This window comes from Taudactylus pleione, unplaced genomic scaffold (genome assembly GCF_031769625.1).
Source record: "Taudactylus pleione unplaced genomic scaffold, aTauple2 ptg000040l, whole genome shotgun sequence".
Taxonomy (NCBI): Eukaryota; Metazoa; Chordata; class Amphibia; order Anura; family Myobatrachidae; genus Taudactylus; species Taudactylus pleione.
Window position 1 is genome coordinate 6914878 of NW_028284442.1, and position 16480 is coordinate 6931357.

Here is a 16480-nt window from a genome sequence, read left to right on the forward strand (position 1 = left end):
TTGTGTAAAGAAACATACTGTTTAATGTTTTTTAAGTGATTACTAATTTCATGAGATCGCAGAAACTAAAACTTCCCTATGTAATTTAAAGATAATTGATGCAGGAGATGCAGACTAGAAAAGCTACATACTGTAATTACCTGTAACAAAGTTTTTATTTCATAATATATTTAGCATTACATTCTAAACTCTGTAGTCCTGTATGCTCCAGGAGTTTGGAGAACTGAACACTCACAGGGTGATTTACAACCTGGATTACCGCACTGTGTGCTACTCTGTATAATAAAAATAGCATAGTTATCCGAGTGTATAATTCACTACGGCTATAAGCGTTAATTTGCTCACCGTGGGGCTGGCAGCATAGTTTTTAAGCTTTCTTTAGCTGCATGTGTAACAGTTCCTTTATTAAGAACAATTATATGATAGACAGAGTGGTGCAGATGTAACTAAGGGCCTGATTCAGACCCACTCATGAGCGCATAGCGTTCGCAAGCGGGTCGATGGTTAGACAGTGCGCACATGCGGCGTGCACAATGCGTGTGCGCGAGCCCTGGAGTGAGTGAGAACGTCACTCGCTCCAGGGCTCGCTACAAACGGGATGGCTGTCGATGTTGATCAACAGCACACCCCATTTTGTAGGCGGGGAGGGGGGGTGCCTGGACAAACGGAGGCATTCCCGAAGGAACGCCTGCTGTTTGTGGGCAGCCCTACTGACATCATTCGTGATGTCAGTAGTGAACTTCCTGCTCTATTAGAGCAGGAAGTTCACTTGGGCTTGCAGGAACCGAGACCCTACCACAAGGGTCTCATCGCAAGCCCGATGGTCGCGATAATCGTGACCATCGCCAGGCCGCTCGCAAATAGCGAACGCCTCTGAATCAGGCCCTAAGCCTGGAGAGTGGAGAGTGATAAAGCACCAACCAATCAGCTCCTGTCACTTTTCAAACACAGGATGAGAAATGAGAAAATAGAATTGTTACTTTTCACTATATATTGCATCAGTTCGATAAGTAACAATTCATGTATACTCACCTTTACGGTGAAGCAATCCAAAAAGGTGGCTCCCGCTAGGTCACTTCACATAGATATACACACAACAGCTGCGGGGGTGGGGGCAGTGGCAGTCAGCAGAGTGACTGTGAACCGGCATATGCCAGAGCTGTTGGGACTGATTAAATTGAAGCAATGTGTTCAAAAGATCTATAAGATCTTTATTACCCATTGCTTAAATGGCAGTGTCTGGTCAGTACACAGACACTGAAGGGGTGCGGATGAATGGTGAGGAGACACCTTATTGGCCAGCATGAGCGAAGGGGGTGGAGAGGATGAGGAAGAGGCGGGGAGACAGCTGTCTTCTTCGCTGCTCTTCTCCCCTCAGCAGCCTCCTTATGCCGTACTGAGATGGCGAATGAGATGCAGTAAAAGAAACGGAAAGCAAAGCTTTCAGTCCTATCATGAATCGCACTCACCATACTCACCATACAATAGTAAGGAGATGCGATTCAGGCACGGAGCAAGTGCACCGCTGGAGAAGTTTATCCGTGGTAACTTGCTTTATGAAGTACAGAAAGTAGAAAAAGTCCTGTTTAACACAAAACAGGGCTTTTCTCAGCTCCATGAATAGACCCCATAGCCTGTAAACTGACAGTTAGGAGCTGATTGGTTGGTACTTTATCACTCTCCACTTTATCTCCAAGGCTTAGTGTATATTCCCCAGTATGTTTCTGTTAGGTATTGCATTTGCAGGAGGAGCCTGTGTGATCGAGAAGACCTTTGGCCTTGTGTTAAGAAACAAAAGAAATCAGATACACAGTGATTTTTCAGTCAGTGGTTGTTGTTGGTGATTTCCTTTCTTTTTGTGACGTGGAGGGGGAGGTAATGACTTTTGAGATACAATATGATCTGAAGAGGGTGTGTGTGATTGCATTGTATGTAATGGGATGGCCTCACTAACATATGCCTTAGATTTTGGGATAAGAACAGTTTTGTAACACGATGAGAACTTTTTAGTGCTTATAGTTGAGATGTATCAATCCTTCTAAAGGGCGGAGAGGTGGAGAAATTGCCCATAGCAACCAATCAGCTTCTAACGATCATGTTATAGAATATGCTTGTTATATGCTACATTGAAGCTGATTAGTTGCTACGGGCAACTTCTCCACTTCTCCACTATTTAGAAGACTTGATGCATCTAATCTACAAGAAATACAAAATCTTTAATGGAAATTGTTTTGAGTAAATTCAATATTATTTAAAAGCTTAATAGTCAACTTAATAATCATCAGCCTGTTACAGATTTCAGTTGATGCAAATGGATTACAAAATACAAGATTTTCAATCGGGGGAGTGAATGAGATGTATGTTCTGATAATTGTTAGAGGAAGTAATGTATACATTCCAACAACACATTAGCTATTTGAGCCTAGAATTGGCAAGACTAATTAACAGCCCTTATCTCGAGTCAAACAAACAATTTGTTGTACCTATTTATCATTGAAAGTGAGCTGGAATAGCTCTTCCATAGTACAGCTATCATAATGAAGATGCATTGCGCCGTGTGGAGTGCATCAGACTTCATGACTGATTGTATGCATCAGGAAGGGCTCCAACCCTTCACAGAGAGATCCCTCTCTGGCTCTCTTTCCCCATAGAGGAAAGGGAGCTAACTCCTTTTTCTACTAACTGAGACAAGCTTTAAAAGCATTTCAGACCTTGTTATATAGGCCCATAATACCGTCCCCGTAGAAAAATATGGGAATGGCCGCTAAGATTGCTGTTGTTCGCAAAGTAGGAGATAACTTGGCTGTTGCACTAAACAACCGTTTCCGCATGTTTTAAAGACAGAATTACTTTGACAAATAGGCCCCATAGTATTTCCATATAACACTGTATTACCTTGATCCCCTTAAATAATAGTGCATCATATTAACTAGATAAAATAAATAATGCCTTCTTTTAATCATATCACAGAGAAGGAAAAAAAACATACACCCGAAGGTTTCAAATCAGACATTTTTAACTATATTTTGCAGGATTTAATCTGATTTTGTAATAGGAAATAAAGATGACAATTTTAAAACAGTAAACATTATTATTGTCCATTAGTGCACTGTGAAGTTAAAATGATTTGTTCCTTTATGTCTGCAATTAGTCTGTAATAAATTGTAGTGGTAACACCTCCTAAGGAATGGCGAATACATTAACTGGATCGTTACCAGAGTATAAAATATGAGTGAATGGATGTAGATGATAGTAATTATAACATTATAATCTTGTGGTGTTTATTTGAAGCTCTACAGTAAAAATAGAGGTAAATATATTCTTTTGCAGTAATAACTCTTTAGATCATTAAAATAGGTTGGCACGAAAAGAAAAAAGTAGGGAACTGTACTGTCCCTATAACAGCTGTTTTCAGAAAGTGTTTCAGTTTCAAAATACGGCCAATGTTTATAATGACAAAGCCAGAATTTGTGCCATGGTTGCCAATAGTTTTTGGCTTAGTATTAAGGTAAAGAAAATGTAATAATTATTTATTTTACACTTGTAGTTTGTGAATCTTGTACAGAGCCTGTTCCCATATGCAGAGATGGAGAAATCCTTACTGTTGATTTGAATACTACAAACCACTGCTGCCCTCACTATATCTGTGGTACGTCATTTTTATAGAGTATTTGCATTTTCCGATTTAAATAAATGTTTTATTGTTGAACCCTGCTGTGTTATGTTACATATTATTTTTTCTATTGCTCAGTGTGTAATGAGAATCTTTGTGCTGAACCACAGCTGAACTGTTTGCCCGAATCCAATTTGGTTAAAAAGAAAATGGATGGAAATTGTTGTCCAGACTGGTATTGTGGTCAGTACAATTATATTTCATGTGTAATTCATTCCTACAGTAGACTTTTATACAAATATAGCACAACAAATGTGTTTGATAACATGTAAATAAAATTACAATAGTATTAGGGGACTTATGGCAGTTATCCAGCTTGGGACTAGAGGGTAAATTTACTAAGATGGGAGTTCTATTAAGAAGTGATGTTGCCCATGCCAACCAATCAGATTCTACTTCTCATTTATCTAGCACCTTCTAGAAGATAATACCTGGAATCTGATTGGTTGCTATGGGCAACATCACCACCTCTCAATAGAACTCCCATCTTAGTAAATTTACCCCTAGCACTCTATTTAGTAACTAACCTGTTGATGGGCTTTTAGCACTGAATAACTGGAGCTGTCCTTAGTATTTTGCTGCGGCTTCTGGGACTGATTCAGATATGTACGCTAATGTAATCGCAGCTGCGATCCTGTATGCGGCTGCCCTGCAGCCACCTGGATATGTATTGAGATGCTCACTGGCGACTTCACAGATCCATGCAAGTACATACAAACAAGCAGCGGTGGTCACAGATCCTTCAATTGTCAACAAATGAGTAACTCTATGGTTATGCAGAATGAGTGAACTGAGATACTGGCGCCAAGTTTTCTGCATAGTAGTATCTTTTGGGTTTATATAGTAGTATGCTAAGACATGCTCCAAAAAGGGCTGCGACATGCCAGTGTTTTTGCAGCCACTCCCCGTAACCTCCCCAAAATGGTCCCTGAATGTCAATCACTTTGCAAAGGCATCCTTACTCTAAGTGGAATCGCTAAGGTATCTTGGCGCATCCGCATTGCGACCGCAACACATGCGCAGTCAGCTGATAATCACTAAACTGTGTAAATATCGGCATTGCTCTCACATCTGATCCAGACCCTCCATCCAATGAGATGTTGCAGTCACTGCACAGCTCTACTCACTGTATACTTCAATGACAAGAACAGTCTCTTTTCTCTGCTCTCACAAAGCATAATCCAATGTCTCTGGTTAGGTAATAATAGTAATAGAACCCGTAGGTCCGGAAGTCAATAAAGAGGGGTGGTTACTTGAAAATGTTGAGTGTATACTTTGAATCATGTACACAACAAACATACGGCATTTGTATGGATCATGAACATATGTAAGAACTGTTCTTACCATGTAACTCAGGGGTGGGGAACATTTTTACTGCCGAGGGCCATTTTGATATATATAACATTATTTGCGGGCCTGGTGCAGACCACGCCCCCTTTCCGTATGATGTCACAAGGGGTGGGGCCACAATCACTGGTGATTATAGCAATGCCCGGTGCATCCTGAGGATGCTCCGGGGAGCTGTAAGGGCAGCGGTGTGATCGTCTGAAGCGTCCTAAGGACGCTCCAGGTGGCACTGCTGCATAGATTCTGACTGCAGTGTGCCAATCTAGGCACCTTGCTAGCCAAATGAGGCTAGCAGAAAAACCTCAGAGGGCCAGACCAAAGGATTCCGAGGGCCTTTTACGGCCCCCGGGCAGGAGGTTCCCCATCCCTGATGTAACTGATGTTTAAAACAGTTTGTCACAGAACAATACATCTGATTAAATACTACATAGTAAAAACTAGGACTTTCTTATAAGCTTAAGACTACTAAAACTGTCATCAAAGTATATTCTGCCCAGAGTATTTGCTATAATTATACTGATGGTTCCCCATTTATTTCAGAATGTAGCTGTGGAAATGTCACTGACCTGGAATGCCCCTTGGTAAGAATATGTTGTTTAGAATGTGTTATTATCACAAAATGAAGTTAAACAAAGCATGTTCCAATGGAGAATGATACAAAATATGTATGAGTATACTGTATGTTATGAGAGTTGTTTCTAGGTAAATACAGTATACAGTACCAGTTTCAACCCCTAGACATGTAAAGAGCTGTGTATATATAAATTGACAAATATGTGTTGCTTTAATAAAAAAAAGAAAGTATATTATCTGGGAAAACTTTTCTCCAAACTATATGACAATGATGGGGTATGTGTAATAGGCTGCGACTTGCAGGTATCGGCAAGATCTCGGCAAGTCTGGCTGATGTTTTAAACCAACATGGTTTTGCCTTTTAATGATTGACCATTAAAAAAAAATTGTCCAGACTTGCCGGGATCTCACCAATGCCTGCAAGTTGCAGGCTATTACACTTACTCCTATGTATCTTTTTAAATGAATGTTATGTTGTGACCACTACCAAGGCCTACACCAAGGGTAGGCAATGTTTTTCACTTTGGGAGTCATACGTAAATTAGTTTGCTGAGGTTAGGTTGATAATTTGTAGTCTGGAGACCAAGACATGCTTCATAATTTTGAACTATTACTTGACTGAGAGCGGGACTATGGTAGGGATTACTCACAGATGTCCAGGCTTCGATGGTTATGCAAGCAGCACTTGAATTTTTCGGTTTGTAAAGGGTCTAGAGCACCAAAAAAGTCTCCTCTGAGAGGTAAGGAGCAGGATAAGGATTGACTCTGTAGATGCCACTGAAGATATCCTCTAGTATCTACCCCTAGCCTATACCCACATAGCATGATGTGTAGCTGTTGAGTGTGTAATTTAAACAATCTAGAATGTTACTTATCAAAATATTTTAAACCTATAGATTATATTTATTTAAAAATAGTAAAATTCTCTGGTTTATAACTGCTCAATCAGGCTAGGCCTCATTCTGTTCCGTCAAGCAATTTGTATTTTAGTGTAGTGAACACATAATTATTTTTTCAATTGTGCACTGGACCTCTGCAAAGCCTACTTTTGAGGATATCTTTCAAATTAAAGGTGGAACTCCAGATTAATTTATATGCGTGTAATTTACAGGACAAAGAAGTAAAGATGTTTACTAAATAGAAATAGGTTTATTAAATAGACTGATGAAAGCTAATATCTGAGTGGTTACTGTGGACAGCAACGCATCAATAATAAACAGTTATACAAGTATGTATTTATAGTTCATGTTAATCTTAAATAGCATAAATAATAATCATCACTTAAGGAGCCCATTGACCAGCAATCTAAAAAAAAAAACCAATTCACAGATTCTGTGATGTTTTCCCCCAAATGTAAAGATTCCCCAATCCACCAATCTGTGGCCATACACTACAGATAGTTTTCTGTGATGTGCAGATCATTTTCAGCATGTCACAGATCTGCCAACCTTGGAATGCTCATCATTTTACTAGTAAAGGTCAGCAAATCGGCTCATCGTCTCCATACCAATCTATAGCCCCAATTGATCACTGAAATTCAGCATGTTGGACAACCTGATTTAGCAATTCTGGGCCTGATTCACTACGGATCGCTATTGTGATCGAAGCTGCGATTCCGCACGCAGATATGCTGTGAAAATATGGTAATGACTGCAATCGCAAAGCTAGTATAGAGACTCCCAAAGCCAGCATGGAGACGCCCATTACCGCATTCGCACATCCGTAATAGTTTTCAATCCTGCGTACATATCGAGTAACATTGGCCCCTCGCACAATTACAACAGGTCTGACCTTACTCTAACCTCGTCGCACGCAGTGACTACTTTATGCACGCCCATGCAACAGCGTTCAAAATGACAGGCATGCCTGCGTTTCTCTGACCACTCCCCTGTCATCACCCCGAAATGCTGACCTGACGCCACTCACTCTGCCGATGGCTTTGTATCTGCGTAGGTGATCGCAGAGCGATCGTAATGCTAACTCACACACGCGCACTGCAGTGCATACGCATGCGCGGTATGCACTATCGCCCGATCTGTGTACGTGATTACAATTGCGATCCATGCTGACTCAGGTCCTATGATTATAAGAAACGTCAATTTTGCAGATGATCGTCCCAAAAAACTGGCAAATTTCCTCAATTAATCACAGATGTATGGGGGCCTACTTCAGTTTCTGATCACAATAAGTGACCATGCTATATTCATTGGCTTTGACTGGTGAATGGTCTTTTCATACAGGTAAACCAGTAAAAAAGCAAACAAAAAACCCATCACAAAAACATTCCCAGAGACAATGCTGCAGAAAAACGTTGCCTTGCTAACTAAATGAGCAAAAGGGTCCTGGTTATTGGCTGCTTTGAAAGAATAGGTCGTTGCCATGTATGGGTTGGAATTTTATTGGTGTGGTATAAGAGTTTGAAAATAATAAGGTCAACAGTCAATAGGTCAACACCAGGTGGTCGACATGTAATAGGTCAACAGTGACAAAAGGTCGACAGTGCAAAAGGTCAACCACTACTATGGGAACAGCATAAGGGGCAACACTACTGTGGGCACTGCATAAGGGGCACCACTTCTGTGGGCACTGCATAAGGGGCACCACTACTGGGGGCACTGCATAAGGGGCACCACTATTGGAGGCATTGCATAAGGGGCACCACTACAGTGGGCATTGCATAAGGGGCACCACTGCTGTGGGCATTATGTGTAAGGGGCACTTCTGCTGTGGGCATTGTATAAGGGGCACTACTACTGCGGGCATTATGTATATTAGGGGCTCTACTACAGTGGGCATTGTACAGTATATCAGGGGTACTACTGTGTGTCATAACATGAATAAGGGACACTACTATGTGGTGTAATGTGAATCAGGGGCACTATGTGCGGTGTAATGTAATTTAGATTGTGCTACTGTGAATTGGGTATACTATTGTGTGACCACGCCCCTTTCTTTTGAGACCTTGTCCCTTTTTACTATGTGCGCTGTCCCTTTATTGAAAAGCGTGGAGGGGGGTAAGTTCCACCACGTCTCTAGGACTACTATAAGCACTGGCCCAGAGTATGTGAGATGGTATGTGTTAGTCCACATGTGATATAACTTAACAAGCAGGTAGCAAATAACACAGGGATATAATCGGTACAGTTGCAATAGAGTAGAAGCAGCCTTGAACCTTTTCGGCATTGTAGTACACTGAGGGTCTGCGTGGGTCTGGGTGTAATGGACGTGTTAAGGTCCCATAATACAGCGGTATTACTATAGTTTCCTTGCAGAGCGTGCACGCAGACCCCTTCTGATATAGATTGACAGGGTGATGACGGGGGGTGGTCGGGCGAACGCAAGTGTGCCTGTGCATTGGGACGCCGTTTTATGGATGTCCATAATTAAGCCAATGCAGTGATGAACGCAGTGATGAGACTCCGTGCACACAGGAAGTTGCCAAGATCCTGCGCAAGGTCTGGTCAACCACTATTATGCAAATGTAGTCGATGGTTCTCGATGTTTACGTTATCTTGCGTACTGATCAGGCTTTGAGTAAAGGAGATGGGCAGCTTAATATAGGGCTGGGCGCGTGCATCTTGTGCTGCTGTCTCCGTTCGTATGCATTGATTAGCATATTCTCGCAGCGGACGGGTACGTGGTTTCTCTCCTTTGCAATCCTTGCTGAATCAGGCCCACAATGCAGCAATAATAATCATCCATGTTAAGCAACAATGTGTACATTTACCAGATAAAGCTGCAGGAGTGTGAAATGAGGAGAAGAAGCATGCAGGGGTTGTAAAACTTGAGAGCTTCCAATATTTGTGGTCAAATTGCAGTCCAAATCCAGTATGAACTCCATTTATAACTATATCCAACTACTGTAAACTGTTTGGGAATCTAGTTGAGTGACGTAGAGTTTTTACATTTTGTGATATAACCTGGCTTGTTAAGGAACGTCATCAATTTTAACGATGCAGTGATACATCAGAAATTATATAAGCTGCAGTGGTCTCATCTGGGCTGCAAGGCTATTGTCCTTGAAGAGGGCAGTGAGTGGAGAGACACTAAATATATACATGCCATCTATCTTAACCTGGCTGAAAAACACCTTCTAAATACAATGCTATTCCTAGCAGTAAAATCTCTTGTCACGTGCAGATATTAAGGCAATTCTGAGGTATATTAAAGCTGTAAAAGATTCCATTAGCTTATGACAAGTTTGCTCCAACAGACTTAAGAAACCTACGGGAAGATTTACATGAAGCAGTTTATAAATATAATCCAAATACAAAAAAAGCTGCAAAAACAGCACCACAATTCCAAAGTGAAAAGTGGAAGTGCCTGTGGGCAGTTTCCTGCAAAACAATATTGAAAGTTATGGATGGTGAAAGAGCAAATGAAAATGAAAGGCACTGGTACATGATGTTTATCCCACAGTTACTTAAATAAGGGGGGGATATTAAAGTGTAATCAAACACTTCACAGCACTAAAGCTGCAGATACGGGATGTAGTTTGGAAGCCGACAGTCTAAATGCCGACTGCCGGCTTCCAGACTTTCTAATCCCGGCGTGCGGACAGCGGTATTTCATACCGATTCTGGAGAGTTAGGTTTAGAGCTCCCGGGGGGACTTAGGGTTAGGCACCCCCTCCGGGAGGGTTAGGTTTAGGCTAGGGCAAGGGGGGGTTAGGGTTAGGCACTCCGAGGGGGAGGTTAGGGTTAGGCACCCCCCCAGGGGACTTAAGTTTAGGCAGCGGGGAAGGGGGGGTTAGGTTTAGGCACTTAGAGGGGGGATTAGGGTTAGGCACTTGGGGGGCAGGTTAGGGTTAGGCACCCCTAAGATTGGGTTAAGGTTAGGGGGTAGAATTAGGTTAGCGATACTTGCCTTAGGGACAATCGGGATTTTCACCCTTGCCGGGCTGCCAGTTTCGTCCGGCGGTAATACCTGCTACACGCGCAGATACATCTGTGGGTCAACCTTTTCCTGGTAACTTACCTCTGCAAGTTACATGTGGATATGTAGTGATTTACTAGAATTTAATGTTCAGGGCAAATAGGGTGGAGCAGTGATAACCCACCTAACGGAAAGCTGGCCGCATTCAAGCAGACATAGGGGAAAAGACTAAAGCAGTGTGTCTAATCGTAAAATCTTCCCTTCTGTGAACTCAGCTAAAGCAGGTATTGTAGGTTGGAAGTAGTGACTGATTGGAAAATGCTAATAAAATAGTAAGGTAGAGGAGGACGAGACAGAGGGCCTAATTGGGAGTTGCATGCAAAGCTGATATTTGTGGCTCTCATTGATTTTTATACCTGGGACTGGGGATAAGATCTGGGTCTTCTTAGGCCACTATATGACTCACAGAAGAGCTGTTTAACACGCAAGGAGGCTAGATGTATGTGAACACTATTAAAAAGAATTAAAAAAACCCCTCACAAATCCAGCAGATACCGACAGCCAGGGCCGCCATCAGGGGGGGACTGCCGAGACTCTAATACCAGGCCCGGAGACAGAGGGGGCCCGGCTGACAGCGGTGAAGAATGCACTGGGCAGCTGGCAGGGGCCAGGGAGAAAGCATCAGCGCTGTGGAATTTCACCGATGTAGTAAGTACTGGTGCCGACCGTGAGCTTTGATTGGCTCACGGAACGGCAGCCAATCAGGAGCAGCAGCTCCTTATCAACCAATCAGTAGCGGCCGCTCCTGATTGACTCCCGTTCCCGTTCCCACAGCGCTGATGCTTTTTCCCTGGCCCCTGCCATCCGCCCGATGCATTCCTTGCCGCAGCTAGCCGGGCCCAATCTCTCTCAGGAGAAAGCAGGTATGTTGACCCTGCCCTGTGCCCCCCACCCCTTCTCTTATCCAGCCAGCGCTGTTCCCCCCAGTCCAGCCAGCCAGTCTTTCCTGCGCCCAGCCCCCCGTTCAGCCAGCCTTCCCTGCCTTGCCCCTCCCCCAGTCCAGCTAGTCTTCCCTTCGCCCCCCCTCCTAGTCCAGCCAACCAGCCTATCAACCCTGTGCCCCCTCCCCAAATCCAGCCAGCCTTTCCTGTGCCCTCCCCAGTTTAGCCAGCCTGCCTTACTCCTCCTCTGTCCAGCCAACCTGCCTTCCCTGTGCCCCCTCCCCATATCCAGGGGGGGGGGGGCTGCCTATTTTGTTAGTACTGGGCCCAAGAATTTCTGATGGCAGCCCTGCCTACAGCTCTCCCTCTGGTGTACGAATAGATTTATTTTTTTGCTAAAATATGCTCAGAAAAGCATAATCTATGCAGGAGCAATGAAGAAAGCTCCTATCAGCTTCAGTGGTGAATTTGCAATCAGCCAATCAGTAACAACTACTGCAGCTAGTGTTAGCATCTGTTATCATCACCAGCGTATACTTGTACCATCTGTCAGGCACCAGCAGGTGATATTATGACTACTGGGTCGTGTATGCACCTCAGTGTTATTGATGCATAGGTTTACAAATACACCCTTACTGTACTTGTACTATATTAGCGTACCCCCTCTTTTCGCTGTCCCGCCTCTCCAGGCACAAGTGTCAGATCTGCATAGGAATGCGGCTTGTTTTCTGGGCACCTGCAGAAACAACTAGTATATTTTACGCTACACTATCGGGCATATGTGTCTGACTCTGCAACTGCCTCTATATTTATTATCACTAAGTACAATATTGTTTACTCCAAACAGGGAGAACTACGGAGGATTGATAAGGACCATCACAGCCATTGTGGATGCACTCATTATATTTGTGGTACTTATGCAATTTATTTTTTTCACTCTTTTTAGCTAATAGATACCAGCATCTATAAAAATCTGTCTTATGTCTATAATTATTATATTCTGGAATAATTGTTTCCAAAGCTATTCAAATACAAGTTGTAGTTTATTTAAATATCACATGCACAATGTTTAGGTTAGTGTGCCTATAGTATACCCATATTCACCCATCGTCCAGAGTAATGCTGTGCAGTGATTACTGTTATCAGCAGGAGCTGTGTACCTCACCAGTGCCATCTAAACTCACAAAGATGAGCAAAAAAAGGGACATATTCTATGGGAAAATGTGCACTTAGGGTCTGACTATGAGCCGTATCCAAAGTGGCTGTAGTTGCCGACAGCCGTGGTAACCTGATTTACTACTTTATGCGGATGCGAGTTTCCTTTCAAGTAATGCAATGGTTTGTGCATGTGTAAACAGAAACAGTGCCTTACATTGATTTGACACCAGCTACCATTATAATTAGTATCTGCACTTGCACCAGCCACATGCTACTGTTTGTGCAAGAGATCCGTCAGAAACAGGCTTCCCTTCCCCATACATTTGACTCAGAATCACACAGAGCTTTAAATACACACCCACGATGCTCCCATGACACTCCAACAAGTTAGGCTGGTTATGTGCGAGCTCATTGTTGACACCTAGTACCCACCCTGAAACTCTATTTGTGTCCATCCTAAGAGATCAGTCTGACTCAGAATTAGGCCCATAATGCAGATGAACCATACATGCATCTGTCTTGTATCAATAATCCAATGAGCAGGATACATCAACGTTAAAAACGCGGTCCAACACACAAAAATGCAGTTTTCGGGGGTTTGACCGCATTTTCCATATGTACCGATAGGCGTTGCCTAATAGAAGCCTATGGGTTTCTTTTCGGGAGACTAACCCAAGAGGGATCCAATAGGATCCCTCCCAGGGTCCTCCACGGCTCGCACATGAGCTGGCCGACGGCCGAGCATGCGTGGAGGGACTACCGGTTTAAAAACCCAGAAGTACCCACACAGCATAGGACAGCTCTTATCAGTCCTTTGCTAAAATCATCATGCATACTGTATGGTGTTACTAAACACCGGTATGCATGATTGACGGGATGCATCCCATCCAAAATGCCATGCTTGACACATCCCACCCATAGTGATCTGGTTCTTTTTGGATGTTGTTTGCTTTCTTTACAGATTAGAAGTGAAAGTCTATTTATTTTATGTTTTTTTTTCTTTTTATACCACAGAGAAGGAAGAAGTGTGTGTTTTTCAGGGAATTACAGTATTGCAGCCTGGCCAGTCACTAATTGAATATTTGAATGGGGAGATATGTTACACTGTAAGCTGCTTACATGAAAAAGATCACACAACTGGATTTCATGCAATGGAAATGTCAATGGTGAACTGCACCAAGCACTGTGCCGCAGTAAGTGCTAACAAACCCTAAACAATTATAATCTAATAAAAATGTAAAAAAACATATCTTGTTGGTATATTTGTTTTCAAACACTTATATAGTGTGTACTATATACAAATGTAGATATATGCTGTAGTGGAAACTAACATATTAAGAATAGATATGGTAAATCTTATTAGAAATAGAAATAGCAACAGTAACACCAGATCTTCAGGCGGGAAGTAGTCGGCATCCTAGCAGTCTGGATGTCGGCGGTCAAAATACCGACATCAGAAATTAGGTTTAGGGTTAGGCTCTAGGGTAGGGGTGGGCAATAAGCAGCCCCCCAGCGTTATAACAATACAACTATTGGAACTATACATCCCAGCATGCCCTGCCATAGTTTTGCTATTTGGCCATACTTAAACTTGCAAGGTATGCTGGGATTTGTAGTTCATCAATAGCTGGAGGACCGCTTATTGCCCACCCCTGCTCTAGGGGAAGGGTTAGGGTTAGGCTGCAGGAGGGAGGGTTAGGGTTAGGCTGAGGGGGGTTAGATTTAGATTGCGGGGAGGGAGGGTTAGGATCTTACCTAATTGGGTCGGTATTCTGACTGTCCGGATGCCACTGTCGGTATTCTGACTGCCGGCATCCCATACCCAACTCCTACAGGCTGATATTGGATGGTATCAGCACAGAGTATATTAGTTTTGGGTAAATGTATAAAACAAAAGTGGGGATAAACAAAGGTGCTATCACTAATTAGAACATAAATCAATCTGTAGATAACTCAATGATGTACAGTAAATATGTTTTCAAAGCACAATTAGTCCCTTATATATATTATTTATTTATGCATCTTTACATGTCCTAATACATGTCATAAAAAGAAACACATAAACATAATATAGAACTATATAATAGTAGAACTACTATTAAACCTACAGCTGTGTGTGATCCACAAAAGGTGCAACCAAATAATACCTCTGTTGTGATTGCATTTACTCTAGTCTCACTTGGAAGAAGCCTTTTAATTATTTTCCTAATGATTCAAAATACCACAAGCTTCTTTACCATCTGGGTCATCTACATCATGTCGCTTTTAATATATCTCGTAAAAGACACAGTAAGGGAAAGGAGATCTAGTGTAATGCTCTTTCAATGAAATAATGTAAATCAAGTTTAAAAATAAGCACTCACATAAAAATGCACATGGCATGGGGCCAAAGAATTGTAACATTTCTACTAGACTAAGGTAACGTGTATTGTAGAGGCTAAAGGTACTTGATGTAATCCGAGGCTGAGGGACTCTCCTCTCTACAGATCAGCATTCAGGAGGTCCTGTTAGGCATATACACACATTGCAGACTTGTGACATGCATGAAGTATAATTAGATATTTATATATCTAGTATACTGTTTAAGTTATATATAGATTTTGACTCTACAGCCAATATATATATCCTTATTGACATAGCATGAGCTGATTTAATTTGCACCACATACTTTGTCTATATTTCCGAATTCCAAATGTATAATATTTATTTTTCTACAGAACCAAGTTTATATTCCATCTTCCAACCATCAGATGTGCTGCGGAACTTGCAAGAATGTGTCATGCACTTTCTATAGTACTAATGGAACAGTAACTATGTATGAGGTAAGACTATTGCTTAATACAACGTTTTTCATTCTTTGATACAACATATTTCTTTCTTCTGCATAACGTTATGTTAATGAGAATGGAATTTAGATACATTTTAGTCAAATACACAGTTCTAGTGAGCAGTTACTGCACAGTTCTAGTGAGCAGTTACTGCACTCACTACTTTCACTCCAACACACTTTCAGTTACGAAATCATAAGAAAGATAAGTTACCATGCACAGGAAGTCATCACGATTATCGAAATACATAGTTTTATTTAATACACTTATGATAGAAGTCAATGAAGGCGTTTATTCATTAAAAGGTTTTCAAAAGAGGTTACCTGAGTTTTTAGTCTAAAATAAGGATTGTTGTTTCAAAATAAGAGCAGTTCGGAGGTGGGTGTATTACTGTTATGTTACTAAGGTAACAGACACATTTGTATTGCAGTACTCACAGCCTTGTGTTTCTCACTTCTTCATATACTGTTAGGGCAATAGTAGGAGAGTAAGTGCTAGTAATTGACAATAAGGGGTGTTCACACTGCCCTACAAATGTCTTTGCTTAAATTAAAGTATTATTTATTTATTAACCTTTATTTGTATAGTGTCAGCACTTTCTGTTGCACTGTACAACTGGATAGTTCAAATAGAATATCCCATCATAACCCATTCCCCATTCTTATTATATTTGAGAACAAATTGTGTAACCAATGAAAGAATATCATCAGTTGCAAACGTAGTTTTAATCTTTTTCCAGGTGGACACAACATGGATTTCTAACTGCACCAAGTATGAGTGTTCAAAGACTGCTGTAGGTGCCATGATACTGGGCTCTAGTGTTGTTTGCCCGCCTTTTAATGGCAGTGAATGTCTAAAGGTTTGTGTTGTAATTAAAGACATGCATGGTTTAATGCACTATAATATTAAATATAATTAGTGAAATATATACAGTACATAGCACATTTATTATTATAATCATGTATTATGCACAGAAATGTGCTTTCAACTTATTGCAATGATTTTTGTTTATTTTGCTAGGATGTCATCCATGTGTTACATTATATTATTACAAGTTATTTTGTTTGTTTTTTTTGTTTCAAAAT

At 41.6% G+C, this 16480-nt stretch overlaps 1 protein-coding gene across 2 annotated transcripts in view; it reads left to right on the plus strand.

Annotated features, from left to right (window-relative positions):
• Positions 1 to 16480, plus strand: part of OTOGL (otogelin like) — a 259839-nt gene that overhangs the window by 224578 nt on the left and 18781 nt on the right. For both annotated transcript variants that reach the window (XM_088453706.1, XM_088453702.1), the window contains exons 48-54: positions 3548 to 3649; positions 3752 to 3856; positions 5561 to 5601; positions 12257 to 12320; positions 13582 to 13760; positions 15285 to 15389; positions 16135 to 16254. In XM_088453706.1, the coding sequence (XP_088309832.1) occupies positions 3548 to 3649; positions 3752 to 3856; positions 5561 to 5601; positions 12257 to 12320; positions 13582 to 13760; positions 15285 to 15389; positions 16135 to 16254 (716 nt within the window). The remainder of the gene's footprint in view (positions 1 to 3547; positions 3650 to 3751; positions 3857 to 5560; positions 5602 to 12256; positions 12321 to 13581; positions 13761 to 15284; positions 15390 to 16134; positions 16255 to 16480) is intronic.